General features: G+C 39.8%; 1 protein-coding gene across 6 annotated transcripts in view; it reads left to right on the top strand.

Annotated features, from left to right (window-relative positions):
- The window catches only part of hsf1 (heat shock transcription factor 1), a 69419-nt gene extending 59465 nt beyond the window's left edge, over nucleotides 1-9954 (top strand). For all 6 annotated transcript variants that reach the window (XM_060943164.1, XM_060943166.1, XM_060943167.1 and 3 more), the window contains 3 exons: nucleotides 2561-2611; nucleotides 6693-6753; nucleotides 9047-9954. In XM_060943164.1, the coding sequence (XP_060799147.1) occupies nucleotides 2561-2611; nucleotides 6693-6753; nucleotides 9047-9246 (312 nt within the window). In that variant the 3' untranslated portion in view covers nucleotides 9247-9954. The remainder of the gene's footprint in view (nucleotides 1-2560; nucleotides 2612-6692; nucleotides 6754-9046) is intronic.
- Nucleotides 9955-14896: the final 4942 nt, after the last annotated feature.

The following is a 14896-nucleotide window of genomic DNA, read 5'->3' as shown; positions in this document are numbered from 1 at the left end:
GTTGATTTTTGTCATGCTAATGTTACATGGATGAGTTTTTAGGTGTCTATACTTTCTACTCCTTACGTTTTCAAATCAGACTCGTGACTTTAGTTTTGAGGGTTGTTTTACAATCAGGGTACAAAGTTTGTGTCACAGGGGTCCAAAATTCAAATTGATTCAAACTGGTTCTTGTAGCAGTTTTTAAGTGAAGGACAAGTTAAAGAACAGATTTCAGGTAATCTTTTGACATGTGTGTATGGTAGTTTTGTGTAATCTGCTACAAGATAAAGAAGATTAAGTGTAGCTTTAAGCAGGGCTGGGAGAAACAAATGAAGTGATTCTCGGAGAGGACTTTTTTTTTTGGACAATTCAGAATCCACTACTTCCATAGTGCTTTTAAATATAAGGCTGTAAGCTTTGTGTTAGTTGTCTCTAATATTTATGTCCCAATATCTTGACCACATTCTAGGATGAAAATAATCATTTTAGATATGTTATTTTATATTGAAAAATTAGCTGTCTCGGAGAGGACGGTTTTTTTGACACAATTGCATACTAATTTGATCAAAATAGTCTGAAAACTTACTGGCATTCAACATTAAAACTTAACTATGTTTCCAATGATATGGAACCAAATATTTGTTTTATGGTATAAAGAATGATTTAAGTGCATCCCTTTTGGAGCTACCTGTGGTCAAAAAAGCACTTTTTCTAAATGACGAGTAATTTTGCTAAATATGGCATATATTGCCATACATTCACCAAAAATAACATTGTTACCAAATTTTTTTTTTTTTGCATGGTAAATAGAGCGATCACAGGGCTACAATAAACAACCAAGTTTATTTAGTCAAGCCTTTTTGATATTGAAGATAAGTGTTAAATGTGATTTTTCGCTTGCGTACCCTGATTGTAAAGCAACCCTTAATGCACTTGAGGGGAAATTATTATTATTATTATTATTATTATTATTTAATTCTGCATCATTACTCACCTTCCTACCATCAAGACTGATTTCAGCCTGAATATCTGGGACAATAACACACAGAAAAGAAGGTACTGTTTAGACCATCCCAATCTGGCAACCCGCACTCTGACTCCGCATGATTTGTGTTCACATTCCACAAACTGAGGAACAGGTTTTGAACTTGTAAAGGTTTTTGTGAAAACGTATCGAATTGTTTGGTTTAAATGCCTCATGCTTTTGCTGAATGTGATGTTTGCTCTTCACACTCTTCAGATAAGTTGTTATTATTAAGCATGTGAGGAGCTGAAGGTAAGGAGAGCTCGAAATTGCTGATAGGTACAGCTGGGGAGTCGATCAACACGCTGTACATCGCTAATCAATATCCACGGCAAGGGAAAGTGGATTATTTATTCATTCATTCACAAAACACTTGCAAATTAAAATATTTGCAGTGCAGCCCATTATATACAGTATTATTTAATAATTTAAGAAAGTACGCTGACCCTCCTGATTATATTGTGATTATTATGTGATGAACCTTTGCATAGAAACAGAAGTAGGAGTGTTCTTCAAAGGGCTACTTTTAACTTGAGTCCGTTTCAGAGCCTGTAGTTTTGTACTTGAGTGTAGAAGTTGAATCAGTACTTCTGTTGTCACCAAAGTATTTTCTTTCCACAAGTATCTGTACTCCTACTTCAGTATAGGATGCGTGTACTTTTGTAACCGCTGTATAAATATGAATAAACATTACATTTTGGTCTAATCCCATGTGGGCAGCCAGAAATTTTATCTCGTTCATGTCGGTATAAACAAAGAATCTACAAAAGGCAACTGCTTTCATCTCCTCTGTAATAATGTCACCGTTAGCCATCATCCTGGTGATGGATGTTTCTAGGTGGGCAGTGATGCAGCTGATTCGGTCCTGTTGCATTCGCGCTGCAAATGTGATGTGGCCACATGCGTCCCAGTCCACCTCCAAACCTGTACTTTGTGCTGTTCACTTGTGAGCAGATCTCTCGGGAGCAGCTATAACTGGATGTCCTGTGTACGTGTCGTTAAATTTGTCGTCACTGACGGTGTGGTTTATTATTATCCCTCGTTGGCCGAAAGGCCCGAAGGGGGATTATGTCATGGCAATGTCCGTCCGTCCCAGGAAGGGTACTGACCTTCTGAAATCAACTCCTCTCACAATTTTTGGAGGAATTTCACAAAACTTGATAGGATTCTTTGTTATATGTCAGTCATACGCATATTGCAGTTTCGTTCAATTCGCTCGCATTTTACCAGAGTTATGGCAGAGTTGCCAGCAGGGGATATTGTGCTCTCGGAGCACTCTTGGCCTTCAGTCTAGTTCTGGTGTTCTTCTGTTTACTCTTACTACAGAAATGAGCTGCGGAAATTAAGTCCTGCTCAGATCACTTTTACAACACATTTGACTGAGATTTTCAGGGTTAGAAAAGAAATTCAAACGAGTACTATAATGCATATCAGCCCTGAGCTGTGCTTCCACAGACATTTTACAGGCATCATCTGATCCAGATTTACAGAAAGGTGTGTAAAAGTGGTAAGATTCTGCTTCTAATTTTTTCTTTTATATATTTTTTTTTGTAGATCTTCGGTTCAAACACCGGTGCTGACTTCGACTTGGACAGCTTGACAACTGTAAGTCTGTGGGGTTGTTTTTTTTTTTGGCGTGTGTTGGTTTACCTTATAATCAACACCTTGATGTGTTAGGCCTTGCTTGATGAAAGTGTTTGTGTTTTGATAATTTTGGGTTTGGTTCCTATAGGATATGGGCTTAAGTGCAAATTCTTATTTGAATGTGAATTTTGATAAAGGAAATGTGATTGTGTACACGATTGGGGGGGGCTGTCCTATACTCCCCAAAAAAACAATGCATGGCAGCAGTTTAATTGCATCCTGTGAATCTGGCAACCCTGCTGTTTTAAGCTGATCGAACTCAGACAAGTTAGAAACAGGAAACTTCAGGTGTCTTTCAGAAGTAAAACACTGCAAGAAGTACTGTAAGCCCTTTTTAAAAAAAAAAAAAAAGAAAAGCTCTAATGGAGAACGCCACGCATGCGTGCACACACTGCTCTACAGCACTCAGTCCTGAAGACTTTCCTGTTTTGGGAAACTTTGCAAAGCGCTGTGACTGTTCCAGAGCGCTTACAACCACGACTCCTTCCATAAATGTTAACTGTCTCCTTAAGAAAAATCGCCACATCAACAATTATGCTAGTGCATCTCAAAAAATTATAATATTGTGAAAATTCAATATTTTCCATCAGTTATTTAAGAAAGTGAAAATGTTATATATTATAGACTCATTACACACAAACTAAAATGTTTCAAGCATTTTTCTATTTTAATTTTAATCAGTATGGCGTACAGTACAAAAACATAAAAAAAACCCATCTCAAAATATTAGAATATTTCATTTCGAGTTTGAGTAAAACAGTATGAACACAGTGTATCTCTCGGTCTAGTTCAGTACACACAACAACAATCATGGGGAAGACTGCTGACTTGACTGTTGTCCAGAAGATGATCGCTGATGCCCTCCACAAGGAGGGTAAGCCACAAAAGGTTATTGCTGAAAAGGGTGGCTGGAAAAGGTGCACAAGCAACAGGGATGGCCGCAGTCTTGAGAGGATTGTCAAGAAAAGTTGATTCAAGAACTTGGGAGAGCTTCACAAGGAGTGGACTGAGGCTGGTGTCAGTGCATCAAGACCCATCACGAACAGACATCTTCAAGAAAGGGGATACAACTTTCGCATTCCTAATATCAAGCTATTCCTGAGCCAGAGACAATGTCAGAAGTGTCTTATCTGGGCTAAGGAGAGAAAGAAATGGACTGCTGCTCAGTGGTCCAAAGTCCTCTTTTCAGATGAAAGTACACTTTGCATTTAATTTGGAAATCACGGTTCTAGAGTCTGGAGGAAGAGTGGAGAGGCACAGAATCCAAGGTGTTTGAAGCCCAGTGTGAAGTTTCCACAGTCTGTGATGATTTGGGGTGCCATGTCATCTGCTGGTGTTGGTCCACTGTATTTTATCAAGTCCAAAGTCAACACCGCCATCTACCAGGAGATTTTAGAGCACTTCATGCTTCCATCTGCTGACGAGCTTTTTGGAGATGCTGACTTCCTTTTCCAGCAGGACTTGGCACCTACCCACAGTGCCAAAACTACTACCAAATGGTTTGCTGACCATGATATTACTGTGTTTGATTGGCCAGCCAACTTGCCTGACCTGAACCCCATCTATGAAGAGAATCTATGGGGTATTGTCAAGAGGAAGATGAGAAACACCCGACCCAAAAATACAGATACGCTGAAGGCCGCTATCAAAGCAACCTGGGCTTCAATAACACCTCAGCAGTGCCACAGACTGATCACCTCCATGCCACACCGCATTGATACAGTAATTCATGGTAAAGGAGCCCCAACCAAGTATTGAGTGTATAAATGAATATACTTTTCAGAAGTTGGAGATTTTCTGTATTGTAAATCCTTTTTTTGATTGATCTTAGGGAATATTCTAATAATTTGAGATACTGGATTTCTGATTTTCATGAGCTATAAGCCATAATCATCAAAATTAAAACAAAAAAGCTTTAAATATTTAACTTTACATGTAATGAATATAGAATATATGAAAGTTTACCTTTTTGAATTAATTTATGAAAAAAACGAACTTTTTCATGATATTCTAATTTTTTGAGATGCACTAGTACATGTAACTTTGTTAAACAGCACTTTTTAAAATCTGTTTATTATTCGCATCAGATTATGGATATCTGTGTATGAGCTGTTACTACAGAAACAACAACACATTAGTGTGTGCATTTATTTCCATCTGTTGGTTGTTACAGACAGAACTGCTGTCTGAGCAATACAGCACACCACCTGACCAATCAGAATCAAACATTGAACCAAACTACATTTATCATCAGATAAGAGATTTCTTTATTGAGCCCCATGAGGGGAAATTCAGGTGTTGCAGCAGCTCAAGTACAGAGTGCAATATTGATAAATGTAGATTAAGTTTAAAAAAAAAACAACACAGTATTTTCTATCCACATTCACAATATGAGCAATCGCACGGTCTGATTGGCTACTCTACTACTAGGGTATCAGGTCATATACCATGAGTAGAGAAAAACACAATGATGGAGTGAGTTGCTGAACCAACTGAAGACGAAATAAAAACTCAAACAAAATCCCCCAAAAATACAAAAAAAAAAGCACAATATGAGCAATTCCAGCGTTATGGATGTGACATTTGGACTCAAAATGGCAACAACTGACCTAGTTAATTTTTATTCCTTTCCAGTATTTTAAAATTTGTTGTATATTTTTAAGACCTCTCATACTGGAGAAGTCATGGGAAAAAAAGAATTCCCATAGTACATTTAGAACTCTAGAAAATGCCAAAAAAGACATGCGTTATGGATGTGACGGAAAAAATACCCCATTTCCAGGGTGACTACACATATTCATCAAACTCTGTGAAATTGCAAACAAAATATCCAAATGCAGGCATGCATTTAATAAAGGAGTCTTAGCTGAAAATAAAAAAAGCCTTTGTTTAAAATATTTTCTATTTCAAGCAGAATCTAGGAAGAAAAAAATCAGCGTTATGGATGTGACATAATTCCGTTATGGATGTGACGCATCTGAAATAGACATGGCATATGTTTAGAAAATCAGCAATTTAACCACCATAACCCTTTGAAAAACTCTCTAAATATCAGCTAAAACTATCAAAGTTCTTAAATAATATTTAGGATGGCTATTGTTTTGTGGATTTTAGCATACATTTCTGTGGCTTGTGGCAATAATATAGAATTGTACATGATCAAAGTTGATTTTAGCTTGGGTTTTACATTATAAGAAAGACTGACAGTGACATATTAGGTTGGTTACAAATTGGTTCAACTTATTCACATCTGTAAAATACAGGCCTAGGTGAGATTTCTGGGAGTGGTTTTGATGTATTACATGTTGCTTTATTTTTGCATGGTGAGGTTGACATTTACATGGAATTGCCCAAATGGAATAAAAGTATTCAGTGGTAAGAATATATTATCCCCCCCCCCCCCCCAATAATAAAATTTTTCACAAATTGCTCCTGTCATTTCGCTGGTTTGTTTACATTCTAAGCGGAAATCATTTTATCGGACGTTTTGTATAAAGGTTTTTATCGAATTTGCAAAAAAAAAAAGCTCAGTTTCTCAAAATCCAGCGAATGTGAATAGAATAAAAGAGCTATTCCACTCCATCTCATCATACACGGCTTATAGCCAACTCGGCTGTCAGCTCATGTATGACTAAATTTCATGGAATAACTTGGAGTATAATGAAATAAGGGTAATTGCTTACAAAGACAGCAACAAACAACACGAATTGGTAGTGGCACTGCGTCATGGTAATGATGTCGAGCCATCGACAAATACATGATGTTGCACAAATTGTTTTGAGAGACATATTTCAACTTGATATCTTCCAAATCCACCAAAATCACATACTGTTGGGTTTTAAGGGTCTTATCCAGTCTCGATTGTTTAGAGTACAGGACACGAATAAACGTTCCTTAGTTACAAAATTGTTTTACCTTTTGATTTGAAGTTGTATTGCTTATTTCCATACTCTGGAATGCCTTTTTAAGGTCCTGCTGTTTTACAGTCAGGAATCAGCTGCTGGTTGTTGCTGAAATGAAACCTGAACTGATGTCGTTACAGATTCAGGAGCTGCTGTCGGAGCCTGCCAGAGACACGGAGTGCAGTGACAACATTAAACCAGGTATTAACCTTAAACTACAATAGTGTAGCTTGATCACTGAATATCCTTTGTGTTGTGGTTACATGGTCAAAATAGTTGCAGTCATAACTGTGTTCATTTAAGTAAGTAAATGATAGCTGGATAAGCGTTTTTTTTTTTTAAATAAATAAATTGCTATTGTCTGACTGAGAATTATAGAGGAGCTCACATCTTTTATACATCAGATGTATGGAGTACTGGCATTCAGGCATGTCACACTGATGTATTCCCAAAACTAAATATTTTCAAGAATGAATGAATGAATTGAATTAAATTTACAAGCAGTACAGATACATTACGTTTATTTACACATTAGATAGAACTTTATTGATCCCTTTGGGAGGGCTCCCTCAGGGAAATTAAAATTCCAGCAGCATCATTACAGGATAGAGATAGAAAATAGAGAGAACTTTGAGATAAATTAAATTAAGTATTTACCTATACAAATGTAAAAAAGAATAAGATACGGGGGGAGTCCAGCAGGAGAGGTATTGCACATTGTCCAGTATTGCTTATTGTCAGGCTAGGCTACTGCTCCTTCCCGTCCTCTGTCCTCCTGTTCCCCCTCCAGAGAGGAGTTGTACAGTCTGATGGCGTGAGGGGCGAAGGAGTTTTTAAAGTGCCATTCCACCATTGGATGTATTCTTTGGCATAAAATACAATATATTTTACGACAACATGACTAGACAGAGAAATCTTTTAGCTTCAAAATGATATATCAAACATAATTTTTTGATCACGACAAGTATATTAATTTTGCGACCAAAGTCACCTACCCTTTTAATTTCCGCGCGGTAGTGAAACGTGATGTCATCGGCAGGTTCCCCTTCTTGTGTACCACGTCACGTGTGATGTGGCACAGATTATCAGCAATGGCGGATAGAACGCGATTTCCACTTGTCGATTGCTGTGCCGATATTCACCATCGACCGTCTCCTTTGGGCATCACTTGCTATTTTCCTTTGCTTCTTTTCCGAAGCTGACAATCGCGTTCTATCCGCCATTGCTGATAATCTGTGCCACGTCACACGTGACGTGGTACACAAGAAGGGGAACCTGCCGATGACATCACGTTTCACTACCGCGCGGAAATTAAAAGGGTAGGTGACTTTGGTCACAAAATTAATATACTTGTCGTTGTCAAATTGTTTGATATATCATTTTGAAGCTAAAAGATTTCTCTGTCTAGTCATGTTGTCATAAAATATATTGTATTTTATGCCAAAAAAAATACATCCAATGGTGGAATGGCACTTTTAAGTCTGTTAGTCCTGCACTTGGGAAGGAGCATTCTGTCACTGAACAGGCTCCTCTGGTTGCTGATGACGGTGTGCAGAGGGTGACTGGCATCGTCCATGATGTTCAATAATTTATCCATAGTCCATTATCATGATATCTAAGGCGTAATTAACAAAATTTGCAATAATAAACAAAATAGAATTAAAGTTCATTATGTATAAATGTAAATATAACGTGTGTGTGTGTGTGTGTGTGTGTATTCTGACTCTAATTTCATCTTCAAATTAACTGCTAATCCTAGAGGTTCACATACTTTTGCCACTCACAGATATGTAATATTGGATCGTTTTCCTCAATGTTGGATCGTTTTCCTCCGTGTCCATCAGCACTGTTTCAAAGACTTTAGGTGGTGTTTACATTAGACCGTATCCGTCTCGTTTTCGTCGCGGATGCACTGTCCGTGCACATTAAAACGCCGGGAAACGACTCCACAGGCGGAACAACTTGAATCCGCCAGGGCCCACGTATTCAACCCATTACGTATCTGATCCGGTGCTGTGTAAACATTGAGGAATGAGGATACGCTGTGCTGAGCTCTAGCTGACGTCGTCATTGGACAACGTCACTGTGACATCCACCTTCCTGATTCGCTGGCGTTGGTCATGCCACGTTGGTCATGTGACGCGACTGCTGAAAAACGGCACGGACTTTCACTTCCTGCTATTTGTCCCGAATCACAGCTTGTGCACTTCACTCGCGCGCTCTGTGAGCTGTGCAGGGCCGGAGTGTGCACCCTCCAGAGGGCACTCGCTGTTCAGGGCGGAGTGATTTGGAGCGCAGGATGCCTGCGGAGCCGAGCGTATCCGTGTACTGGCGTTGCTGTGTGCACGCGAATCGTTTTAAAAACGTTAATCTGATGATCCGCTGATACGGTCTAATGTAAACCCCACCTTAGTTTGACGTGTCCTTTTTTCAGGTCTAAACTTTTTTCATATTTAGGGCTCAGATGATCACTATGCTTCTGATGGTGTTTCAGGAAAGCAGTTGGTTCAGTACACAGCTCAGCCGTTGATGGTGAACGACCCGATGAGCACCGAGAACACGGGCGAGGATCTGCCCATCCTGCTCGAGCTGGAGGGAGACTCTTATTTCAGCCCAGATCCTGCTGATGATCCAACCATCTCGCTCCTGACCACTGACTACCAAACTACAGGACCTGAAGACCCCAAGCTATAGTGTGTGTTTAAAAAAAAAAAAAGCTTATAAAAAGGCATCTGTGTGTTGGGGGTATATTTTGGGCTTGTTTTTTTTTTTTTTGGTGTGTTACAATTTTCCATGTTAAAATCACCATTTTTCTTTCCTGGTCTATTTGCTCTTTTAAAACCATAGCAATAGCAGAATCTCTTTCAGCACAGTTTCATCATATCCATGTTGGTCATAAAAGCAGTGCATCAGGCTCTTGTTTGATTACATACCTCTGCAGAAGGTGAGAAGTTGAAGCCCTAATCTGGAATTCCCAGAACAGCTCTACGGTCACAAGCAGCACGAAGCATAATTACTGAGGATATACATTTACAGACTCTCTCCTTAATTTCAATATCAGTAGAATATGAATTACTGATGCAGTAGGAATGTATTTGTAACACACAACTATACTGTAGTAATATGTTAAGGGAAAAAAAAAATCTTATAAATACATGAGTGCTTCACTTTGTCACCTTTTCCACACAGGTCTTTGAGTTTGTGCACCTTGTTTGTCAGCAGTGGTGATTCCTGAGTGGGGCTTTAACTAACACGTGCACCAGAACACATAATCTACAGCTAATCTTTGAGTATTGAACTGTCTTCACTGAGCATGTAGAGTGTGTGGGCGAGTGTGTGCATGGTTCTGGGTTTTTTGTTTGTTTGTTTGTTTTGAATTAAATGGGATTGTGTTGTTCGGTAGATTTCCTCGGAGACTGTTTTTCCTTCACAGCAGCTCTTGTGAAATTCTGCTCCTCACAGCTGTCTTTAACTCGCAGGGAAGCTTCAGTCTCGTTGTTTAAGATCGGAGTGTGAACCAGTCGTTGCTGTAGCTTTCCAGGTCTGGCTTGTCCTAAAACATTGTCTTTAACTCAAATGTGAGCCTCGAACATGTACTTTATCTTAGTATAGTGGGTCCCTCCCTGATTTTATTTTGCAGCATTTGTTGCATTGAATACTGTTTTATCAGACAGAAGCAGAACAGGTGTGCTTGCAATCATTTTTTTTTTTATGCCATTTGAGAATTTATTGCAGCGGCACGGTGGTGTAGTGGTTAGCGCTGTCGCCTCACAGCAAGAAGGTCCTGGGTTCGAGCCCCGGGGCCGGTGAGGGCCTTTCTGTGTGGAGTTTGCATGTTCTCCCCGTGTCCATGTGGGTTTCCTCCGGGTGCTCCGGTTTCCCCCACAGTCCAAAGACATGCAGGTTAGGTTAACTGGTGACTCTAAATTGACCGTAGGTGTGAATGTGAGTGTGAATGGTTGTCTGTGTCTATGTGTCAGCCCTGTGATGACCTGGCGACTTGTCCAGGGTGTACCCCGCCTTTCGCCCGTAGTCAGCTGGGATAGGCTCCAGCTTGCCTGCGACCCTGTAGAAGGATAAAGCGGCTAGAGATAATGAGATGAGATGAGAATTTATTGCATTGTCTCGAGATAACCGGCTCGTTTTGAAAGCAAAAGGTTGTTTCCTCTTATTAGGCCTGCTTATGATCAGAGCTCAGAAGTACCAGTATGAGTAGATGGCATCTAGACAACTGGAGCAACTGATTTAAGCTGAAAGTGTCAGTTCTAGAAATGCCCATTATTAAATAAATTAATTAATTAATTAAAAATGCATAAATGACTACAAAATCAATAAATATTAATTAAATAATTAACTTGTGCGCTTTATGTCAAGATAATTTTTCCACTAACATCTCAAAACAGGGCGGCACGGTGGTGTAGTGGTTAGCGCTGTCGCCTCACAGCAAGAAGGTCCTGGGTTCGAGCCCCGTGGCCGGCGAGGGCCTTTCTGTGCGGAGTTTGCATGTTCTCCCCGTGTCCGTGTGGGTTTCCTCTGGGTGCTCCGGTTTCCCCCACAGTCCAAAGACATGCAGGTTAGGTTAACTGGTGACTCTAAATTGACCGTAGGTGTGAATGCGAGTGTGAATGGTTGTCTGTGTCTATGTATCAGCCCTGTGATGACCTGGTGACTTGTCCAGGGTGTACCCCGCCTTTCGCCCGTAGTCAGCTGGGATAGGCTCCAGCTTGCCTGCGACCCTGTAGAACAGGATAAAGCGGCTACAGATAATGAGATGAGATCTCAAAACAGCATTAATTTTTTGCAAGCACAGCGGATCTCGGTTTTCGCTGATATTTTTTAAAAAATACACAAGTAGAGCTTCAAAGGGGAAGCCATGGCCTAATGGTTAGAGAAGCAGCTTTGGGCCCAGAAGGTCACTGGATTGATTCCCTAGACCAGTAGGAATGGCTGTGTCCTTAAGCAAGGCACCTAACCCCTAACTGCTCCCCAGGCTGCTCTGGGTACATTGTATGTTAAAATGCCCTTAAGGTAATTGACCAGCTGACTTGGCAAGAAGCACTCAGGCTGCAGTGATCAGCTCCGGCACCGTACATGCAGAATGTAAGGTTGCGCTGTGAGAGTGCTTCCCTCACCCCAATCAGCTTTTAATTGAAGCGAGCGAGAAAGCTGATCCTGCATCTGGAGGGCTTTTTTTTTTTTTTTAATATATATATAAATGTGTTGTGATCCAGACCCTGATGCAGTACTTTTGTCTGCTACATGAGTGTTTTGGGGTTTTTTTTTTTTTTCCTCCCCCCTCCAGGTCTGTTGAATGTAGACAGGAATGAGACTGGTGCTGACCCCCTGCTGCCTGTGAGAATAAAGACAGCTTAAGTTCTCACTATTTGGAAAGTTTGCTGTTTTATAAAAGCCAAATTTGAGATTTTGTTCATGGCTCACCAGCTCAGGCTTAAATGTCTACTTTGTTCATGTTTAGTTTGTAAAGCTGTGTAGTGTTGTAGCACACAGGCTTTCTTTTTCTTTTTTTTTTTCCCCCCCTCCAGCCACTGTTACATATGAGTTCAGTGTCACTGTGCGATTCTATAAATCCAGGTCTACATGCAGAGCTCGGTGAAGATTAACGTTAATAGACAGATCATTGGTGTTTTGCTTCCCACCTCATTACCTGGTAGATTCAAATTCAGTGTGTGTGAAGTGTCTAAAAACGACGTCATCACACACACCACCAGGACATCAGTCACTGTGGTTTAGGTTGAGCAGTTTAAGCTGATTATGCACATTAGCCTGAATGTAACTAATTATAGATGTTAATTATTGGCTGGGCTTTTTCTAATAGCAGTACACCACTGACTTTGTTTTACTGGAGAAAATTCTCTGATGTGGTGAGACGCCTCTTCAGGATTGGAAGGGTGGGGGGTTTATACACATCATGCCCCCTGGTGGCTGTGTTTGATCCAGTGTTCTTTCTCTGTTAAAGCGGAGAGCAATGTGGTGTGAAAACAGCAGGAATATTCTATATAATATATTATATTGTTGCTCATTTCTAATATTACAGTCATCTGGCTCAATTTAGTTAGTAGATGTCTATAATGGAGACGCAGCTAAATTATTTTCTTACGCATGTGAACAATACTTTGTGTATGTTTCAAATAAAATGTTTTGAAAGTAACTTGGTTGGAATTGAAGTGTGAGAAGTCATGGTATAGAGCAAGCCGATTTAATGTACCCAATGTGAACAGTAAACTAATATTCCTCAAGGTTATTTTTTTTAAACAACCTCAGGGTTAACAAATGATAGCTAAATAATCCAGACAAAGAATACGAGTACAATCAATTAAAAGAACTGACCTACAGGTATGATTGATGAACCTGAATAATGTTGTACCATGATAAAAAAAAAAAGTGAAATTGTGTTGAGCGCTAAGGTTATTCTATACTGGAATGTGTGCGATATTTACATTTTTACCTATATATACACGCAACAAATGAAGTAATAATTTGTGAATGAAATCAGTGAAGCTGCAGAGACAATCAAGCGGCATCCAATTCTGCAGAAGCTCTTTATGAACCTGCATAACATAATGATGCGATTTCAAATGCAAAGACTGCTCCTACCTAATATTAATTTTTCTTTCTTTCAGCCCTTTATGCCCTTACAGAAAAAACATGAATTTCCCATGTGATCACATGTTACCACATGTGGTAACGTGGAATACATGGTATCAGATTTTGTAACGTTACCATGTAGAGCACATGTGGAAAACATTCCCACATGTGATTCACATAAAATTGGGCCAAAACCACGTTTCCCATTTGCAAAACACATTTTCCACATATTTCACATGTGAGAAATCACATGTGAAGTTCATGTGGTTTTTCTGTAAGGGTGGTAATTTTTGTCTTTTTAAAAGCTTTAAATTTCTTCCCATGTCCCTTGGACTGTGTACCTACACTACCGTTCAAAAGTTTGGGGTCACTTTGAAATGTCGTTATTTTTGAAAGAAAAGCACTGTTCTTTTCAATGAAGATCACTTTAAACTAATCAGAAATCCACTCTATACATTGCTAATGTGGGCGGCACGGTGGTGTAGTGGTTAGCGCTGTCGCCTCACAGCAAGAAGGTCCTGGGTTCGAGCCCCGGGGCCGGCGAGGGCCCTTCTGTGTGGAGTTTGCATGTTCTCCGCGTGGGTTTCCTCCGGGTGCTCCGGTTTCCCCCACAGTCCAAAGACATGCAGGTTAGGTTAACTGGTGACTCTAAATTGACCGTAGGTGTGAATGTGAGTGTGAATGGTTGTCTGTGTCTATGTGTCAGCCCTGTGATGACCTGGCGACTTGTCCAGGGTGTACCCTGCCTTTCACCCGTAGTCAGCTGGGATAGGCTCCAGCTTGCCTGTGACCCTGTAGAAGGATAAAGCAGCTAGAGATAATGAGATGAGACATTGCTAATGTGGTAAATGACTATTCTAGCTGCAAATGTCTGGTTTTTGGTGCAATATCTCCATAGGTGTATAGAGGCCCATTTCCAGCAACTCTCACTCCAGTGTTCTAATGGTACAATGTGTTTGCTCATTGCCTCAGAAGGCTAATGGATGATTAGAAAACCCTTGTACAATCATGTTAGCACAGCTGAAAACAGTTGAGCTCTTTAGAGAAGCTATAAAACTGACCTTCCTTTGAGCAGATTGAGTTTCTGGCGCATCACATTTGTGGGGTCGATTAAATGCTCAAAATGGCCAGAAAAATGTCTTGACTATATTTTTTATTCATTTTGCAACTTATGGTGGGAAATAAAAGTGACTTTTCATGGAAAATACAAAATTGTCTGGGTGACCCTAAACTTTTGAATGGTAGTGTATAAAGGAATAACAAGACATCACTTCTTCAGTTCAAGTTAAAATTACTCTGATAGCTTCCATAAGCACGGACGTGACCCCGGCCTGCCTCTGCAGTGTCGTTTAACATCTTATCTGAAAATGAAGTCAAGTTGATAAGGTTATAATTATGGATTATATTCCGTCGTGATTTTTTTTTTTCCCCTCACACCGCGGTCTGTGACCATTAAAAATGCTTGAGGTTGATGTTCAAAATAGATGTTAAATTTAATGTGATTTTCAAATGACATTTAGAAATGTACAATATATGACACTTGTAGAGAATATTGATCATGCAGCTAGGCATGGAAATACAGCAAGAAGTTAGATTTGAAATGTGTGGTGTTAACACATTGGGTTTAAAAGGGCAGACTCTTTCTCCCCCCCAACCCCAGTATGATTAAAATTTGTCCTTCTCCCCTTCGTATTAAAAATTGAATACAGTGTGGCCACTTAAAATTATAAACAGGTGC

The sequence above is a fragment of the Neoarius graeffei genome, chromosome 16 (assembly GCF_027579695.1).
Source record: "Neoarius graeffei isolate fNeoGra1 chromosome 16, fNeoGra1.pri, whole genome shotgun sequence".
NCBI classification, from domain to species: Eukaryota; Metazoa; Chordata; class Actinopteri; order Siluriformes; family Ariidae; genus Neoarius; species Neoarius graeffei.
Note: the sequence above shows the minus strand (reverse complement) of the source record. Positions and strands in the feature narration are given on the sequence as shown.